At 33.1% G+C, this 7,563-nt stretch overlaps 1 protein-coding gene across 1 annotated transcript; it reads left to right on the top strand.

Moving 5' to 3' along the window:
- The first annotated feature begins 210 nt into the window (after nucleotides 1–210).
- Nucleotides 211–3,522, top strand: LOC110113965 (protein FLOWERING LOCUS T). The gene is made up of 5 exons (XM_020846691.2): nucleotides 211–459; nucleotides 1,055–1,116; nucleotides 1,377–1,417; nucleotides 1,692–1,908; nucleotides 3,233–3,522. Exons 1-5 carry the CDS (start codon nucleotides 268–270, stop codon nucleotides 3,255–3,257), a joined length of 537 nt encoding a protein of 178 aa, XP_020702350.1. The 5' UTR covers nucleotides 211–267; the 3' UTR covers nucleotides 3,258–3,522.
- Nucleotides 3,523–7,563: the final 4,041 nt, after the last annotated feature.

Below are 7,563 nucleotides of genomic sequence, written 5' to 3'. Positions count from 1 at the left end.
AAATCCCTTTTCCTTTGATTCAATGCAAGAGAGCAAGGCTTACACTCTTCCCTCTCTTTTTGACACTTCGACACCCCCTATGTATAAAATTGCTCCTAGGGAGCAAAAAAGAGATTCTGTAGCATCCATTAACCTCTCATGCAGATATATATATATGTATAGGTCTCACCACCATTGAAAACTACATATCAAACTATTAGCTTCATAGCCTTCTTATTTGGTTTGGCATTGCTTAGTTGGAAGCTATTTTTTGTTTCTAGCTTCACAATGTCGAGAGATCCTCTAGTTGTTGGCAGGGTTGTTGGTGATGTCTTGGATCCTTTCAGAAGATCGGCATCGATGAGCGTGATCTATAACAACAAGGAAGTCACCAATGGTTCAGAACTCAAGCCTTCAGTGGTGGCGAGGGAGCCTCGCGTGGAGATAGAAGGATATGATATTCAGAAATATTATACCCTTGTAAGTAGTATGAATAGTAATTATATTTGGCTGAATTCATAATTGAAATTAAGTTTCGATTTTTGTTGGAAAAGATTGTAGCATTTTCAAGCATATCTAGAACATCTTAATTATTGATCATGGCACTATCTGATAAAAGAGAACAATTATATCCAAGTATAAGAGATGGACAACGAAAAAGGTGAAAGTGATACATCAATAGAATAACAAATTACACATTGAATATAAAGGTGTGAAGTGTTTTATTAAAATAGCAAATAAATAGGTGTTTCTAAGCCAAGCTTCACAGGCAAGTACACCAAAGGAATACGCATGAATCTCTTTCCCTTTTTTTGTCTTTCCTTTACAACTATCAGAATTTCCAAGAAAATTAAAAGCTACTTAGGCTTTACATAATTATAATTAATGAAACTAATCTTACTATTAGAAACTTCACTGAAAAAGGAAATGCAAGTTTCTGGAGAATGATCTTCATTGTTAATGGCAAATGATGAATAGTAGATGTTATTTACGACTAAATCTTTCAGAAATATTATAGCTTTTTTTATTTCCACAATGCTCCTTCCTTAAGCACTCAACTGAATTGCTGATATAGGTGATGATAGATCCCGATGCACCTAGCCCCAGTAATCCAACAAATAGAGAGCACTTGCTCTGGTGAGAACCTCTTTTTGCTCTTATTTATTCAACAAAATGCTTTCAGGACAATAAGTAGCATGTTAGTATAATCGTATGAGTTATAGCCAATTTCTCAATTATTTAGTCTTTGTAAATGTGAAAGTTCACAAAGAATCATCATCTGCAAACTAAAATGCAATATGTACTTATAAATAGCTATATAATATATGGTTATTTTCCTTAAGTTTTTATCAGTAATCAATTAGGAATAATACTAACTGTTATAGTTGGTATTTTAGGTTGGTGACAGATATCCAAGAAACAACCACTGCAAATTATGGTGAGTGGCAGCATACTGTACAACAATGTTAATAAAGATTTCACTTCTCCAATTAATATTTTGAAATTTTTTAATTGTCAAATATGTTCAATTTCTATTAACATAGGCTTCGTTTGGGATGGTTTTCTTACTGCTTCTTAAAGCAACTTTTTAGTTCAGTAATTAAAATTTTTGTACTAGAAAGCTGCTTTAAGAAGGAACAAAAAAACCGTCCCAAATGAAGCCATAGAGATTAAAGAAGCTATAGCTTATATATTTGATCATGTCATTTTAGGAAATGAAGTGGTCTCCTATGAAAGCCCGAATCCAACAGCTGGGATTCATCGAATAGTGTTCGTATTATTTAAGCAATCTATCCGGCAAACAATTTATGCACCAGGATGGCGTCAAAACTTCAATACGAGAGACTTTGCACAATATTACAGCCTTGGGCCACCAGTGGCTGCCATGTACTTTAACTGCCAAAGGGAAAATGGTTGTGGAGGTAGAAGGTAGAAGCTTCATACCCATACAAGGCATGTATAATATATATGAATGACTTGAGCTTCGCTTGGAGTGACTTTTTTACCACTTCTTAAAGCAACTTTTTAGTAAAAAAATATTAATTTTGTACTAAAAAGCTGCTTTAAGAAACAGCAAGAAAGTCATCTCAAACAAAGCCTTAGAATATAATCATAAAGCCAACAAACTTACTAAGCATAACATTATGCATGGTAATATATACATACTGCATTGTTAAGGAATGGTTTATTCAGATGAATCTTCTATATTTAGGACCTGATATATAAAGAGATTGAATTCAAACTATATTGTTTGTATTTTTTTTTTTTTTTTTAAACTATATTGTTTTTTTTTTTTTTTTTTTTTTTTTTACTTGAAAAATAGTTTAACATATATAATGTGTATATGAAGCAATGTATTACTTGTGCTAATATTAAAAGAAAAGAAAAAAACAATGACCAAGTTTACATAATCTTAAAAAAAAAAAAGTTGATTTAGAGTTTAATTATGGGGGATGAAGTTGATTTTAAATTTAATCATTGGATTATCTTGGAGAGATTTTTGCATGATTATAACATATGACCAATTATCAAGACCCTTGCTGATTTGATCAATTCATTCAACATCTCTGAATAGCCTCATATTATCTAGGAATATATTAAAATTGACCATCAATACCCCAATTCGATCCTCTTATAGATTTCAAATATGTATGTAGATACCAAAAACAAATATTAAGCTATATAAGGAGAAAAGCTACCGGAATCATAGAATATAATCTTCTATACTTCTTAAACTAACAATTTGAGAGGTCATTAACTAACAAGAAAAATATTAAAAAATATAAATAAATTATAAAAGATAGCTGAAAAATATATCGCCATTACAATTGCTCAATGATTTAGGAATAGCTCCCTAAATTTTTATTCTCTTACCTCTGGGCATAATATGAGGTCACTTCAAGTTTTCTATATTTTTTAAGTAGTAGCCTTGTAAAAAAATGACCTTCCTACTAGATTTTTAGTGGAATAACTCAATTGATTATTTGACACCAATATAATTTTCGTGGGTTTTGTTTCATCATCTCATCTCATAATTTTATCACAACTCATGAGCTATTCTCTCACAATTACAATAATCCTAAATATTAATTTTTTAAATAGAGAAATATAAATACTTCTCATCCAATCATTTAAAACCTTAGCAAAGTCATTATATATCATCATACACTGAGTAAGAAGCATCTTTGCAATTTAAATCTACATCATCACTTGAGAAGAAAACAACACTCAATTAATATTATTTTTGTTGTAGGTATGTCGCCAGTGGATGGACTTGAATTTTCCTCAATCTAAATTGAGAAGAGGAATGCACCTAACAATATTAGATAGTATTGCAGAGCAAAGCATGTATTTGTCTTTCACTTGCTATTTGATAGTTCATAATATGTATGGAGAAAATCTCATATTGTGCTTCAAATCATATATAAATCCTTCCGAGGGTTTCCAAAATAGCTTAGTGGTACTATGAGTGCTCAAATGTACAAGGGCATCAAGATTTGATAATAGAAGGCTTTCTGTTTATTACAAAAAAAAAGAATATGAAGCTACTTTAATGATTTTATTTTTAGTTGAAACTTCTAGACTTCCTCAGAACATCTTAATCATGTAGAATGGGCATGTAAAATAATTCATATCCTTAATAAATCAAGTTGTCTTTGCTCCAAAAGATCTATATAATTACCCAAAACTCCTTCGGAGGTAGCATATTGCAAGTAATTAAGCTTCAAATTCTTGTTAAACTATTTTCTGGGTTTTCTTGAACACCATTCTTTCTTCTTAGTTTTGTCTGGCTAATGACATTTCCCACCCTGTTATTTGAACAAAGAGGAAAACAAAAGAAAATCCCTCCAATGCCTATATATATACACACACACATACACAGAGAGATAGAGTAGGAATTTATCGCAAAAGCTCCAAGAAAAAGATTTAATCATCCATTACATATCCCCAAAATATTAAAACTGGCTTCGGCTTAGAAAGACTCAAAAGTTTCCATGTTCTATCTTGTTGAAAACTTAGAAGAGCCACAATGAACCAAAAATACATAATTCCAAATATCTTATGTAACAATCCAAAAATTAAAAGCATTTTAAAATATGAATTTTTTAAGTTTTGTTTGAACTAGAGTGCTTTGGTGTTTTGCTTGTGAGCGCTAGGAGCTAGATTTGAGAGCACAGTTGCGCCAAAAACTATCATTAGGGCATTTGAGTCTCTGTTTCTATAGAAATTCTGAATTCTGCATGCAGCGCTCCAGCGCTAGCTCCGACGCTGCAGCACTAGGCCAGTAGCAGTATTTTTATATATTTTTTTGTTATAAATATCACTTCCATTTCTCATCCTACGCTCATTCTCACTTGCTTGGCCGAGAACAAAGGAAGTGAAGAGAGGAGAGAAGAAAGAGAAGCAAAAGAAGGAAGATAAAGAAAGTTTTTCGAGGCATTTTCATTCAACATTTCTTTTACAAAAATTATTCTATTCATTATAAGAAACTTTCCTTTCACTTATGTTATCGATGATTTTAAATTATACATATTTCATCTCTCATAAATTTGCCAAAAATGTATTATCCCCTAATTTCGTATGCTTTCATTGTGTAACTTTTAATAGATTATAGATTTGATCATTCTGAATAATATAATATAATTTTATTATATTTTCACTAGTTAGAAATGTGCACATGAATATTTCTATGAAATGAGCATGAAAAGTTACACTAAAAATGGGTTTAAAGTGATGTGTTGTAATTTGATATGATAATATTAAAATCTAATATGAGCTAAAATAAATGATAGGACTGATATGTACTAGAATGTGATATTGATCTGATTAAAAGAATATTCTAATTTATATTAGATGTATGAAATGATAATCCCCACGTGATGACCTCAAGATTTATTGATTTATTGATGTGAGTCATAAGGAACTGGAGATTGCTTAAGAATTATAAACATTCAAGAAAATTGTTCCATGTTATTCTAGGAGAGTTATAAGGCATACAGAGATTGTGAGAAATAAGGGGCAACTGATCGGAGGACATAAAGGCAGAAGCAAGATACAAGATACTCTTACATGATTATTAAATAAAATACTAATTACTAATTACTTATATGAATTATTTGTTACTAATACTAATTAATGATACTGGTTTCTGATATTAATTACTAATCCTGATATAGAATATTATTACTGATATTGTACATACGTTAACCTTATGGACACTGATTTTTTGTTACTGCTTACTATTACTAAATATGGATATTGATATAAAATGTATAGTTGTATAACTGAGACTGACAAGAATAATTGAATGATATGATTAAATAAAACTGATTGAGTGATAAAGATAGAATGCTTGATTAACTTACTGAATGACAAGTGATGTGTAATAGAATTGATCAATTGCATAAGTGATCGATACATATACCATATATTGATGTATTGACTTATAAGATTTACAGTATATTATTCCTTTTTTGTCTTGCATTGATCTTAGTTGTAAGATTTTAATTATTTGTTGGGCTTTTATGCTCATTACATGATTTTACATAATTTTAAATAAAGGTAAGGAGTCTGTAGCTTGAGACTTGGCACACTACGGGAAAACACGCGAATACCGTCAGATTTTCCGGCGGAAAATTATGGACGGTAATAAACGGCGCAGTTACCGGCGGATTTGCTCGACGTAAAGTTTGCGTCAACTTTTCCGGCGCAAAATACGTCGTAAAGTCACCGACGCAGGTTCCGCCGACCACTCCGACGGTATTGGGATGCCTCAACCATTTCCGTTGCACATTACGGCGGAACCATTCCAACGTATTTTACCGGCGGAAATTGCGCCGGCGTATTTAAACTCAACGAAATATATCTGACGGATGAGCCGTCGGAATTGATACCGACGTCACTAGTGTCAGTACCGGCGGAACGTCCGCCTGTAAAAGCCCTATTTCGCGAACCCGAACCCCTCGGTCGTCATTCGTTTCCTTCCCATTCCAACGTATTTTACCGGCGGAAATTGCGCCGGCGTATTTAAACTCAACGAAATATATCTGACGGATGAGCCGTCGGAATTGATACCGACGTCACTAGTGTCAGTACCGGCGGAACGTCCGCCGGTAAAAGCCCTATTTCACGAACCCGAACCCCTCGGCCGTCATTCATTTCCTTCCATTCTCTCACTTCGACTGCTTCGCCCGTCGCCCTCCATCGCTGTTCGTCGCTCGCCGTGGTTAGACATTGCCGACGGTCACCGGACTTCGCCGTCGACGGTCACCGGACTTCGCCGAGCCTCCTTCCTAGTCGTGCGCCGCCTCTCTCCTTCCTAGTCGCGCGCCGCGAGGAGATAACCAAAGGTTTTTATTTTCAATTTTTTTTTGCGATTTCGGTTGGATTACATATAGATTAGCCTTAACTCCATATCTTTTTGCTATAGTCATGGTTGTTATCACTAGACACTTGCTAGAGGATGTATTTTGGTGCATGCTTTGGAGAGAGTAATTGAGCATAGATTACGGCATGATACTATTGTTTCTCAAAATCAATTTGGATTCATGCTGGGTAGGACTACCTATGGAAGCGACATATATTTTGTGAGGTTTGATGAGAAAACATGTGATAAAGTTCTAGAGAAGTTCTCTTGAGAGTTTTAGGAAAGAGAAGCGTTAATAATACCTATATTTAAGTTTTTAAGGTTATGTATGTAGAAGTTTTTACTTGTGTTCAAATTCAAGGTGGTTTGACCAAATATTTTTCTATTTTAGTTGGATTACATCAATGATCTGTTTTAAATTAATATCTTTTTTCTTTAGTCATGGATAAGGCTGCAAATGAATCGAGCCGAGCCGAGTTTGTGAGTGTTCATGTTTGAGTTTGTTTAGTATTAGCTTGTTCAATTTCGGTTCGTGTTTGATTCGAGCTTTATTATTTTTGTTCATGTTTGGTTTGTTTAAAATATTGGGTGTTCATGTTTAGTTTAAGTTTGTGTTTGGTTCATATTTGGTTCGTTTAATGGTTATCAAGCTTTAAACAAACAAGCATTAACTAGGTATGAACGAGCTCAATTTCTATATGTTCATCAACTTAACAAATGAGCCTTTTGAGAATGCCTTTATATTGGTTATGGTTTGGATGGAGGAATTAAGCGGGAAAGAAATATTATTTACCTAATAGTTACATCTTGCCTCTTTAGTTTAGGTGGCGTTGATATCTTGGATCTACTAATTAGATATATATAAATTCATTAATTTTTTACTCTTATATATAGGTTATGGATAGTAGAAATCAAAGAAGTTGGATGTATAACCGATTATCTCAAGGTCGGAAGACATTAACAGATGAATTCATCAATTGGATCTACTAATTAGATATATATATATAAATTCATTAATTTTTTACTCTTATATATAGGTTATGGATATTAGAAATCAAAGAAGTTGGATGTATAACCGATTATCTCAAGGTCGGAAGACATTAACAGATGAATTCATCAATGGGGTGAACTTTTTCATTCAGCAAGCGAAACAGCTGCCCAGCTTTAGCATAGTCGCACTCATAAGCGACAGGAGGATCAACAATGGATTGATGAGA

Source organism: Dendrobium catenatum, unplaced genomic scaffold, assembly GCF_001605985.2.
Source record: "Dendrobium catenatum unplaced genomic scaffold, ASM160598v2 fragScaff_scaffold_974, whole genome shotgun sequence".
Taxonomy (NCBI): Eukaryota; Viridiplantae; Streptophyta; class Magnoliopsida; order Asparagales; family Orchidaceae; genus Dendrobium; species Dendrobium catenatum.
This window is presented reverse-complemented; position numbering and strand designations above follow the sequence as displayed.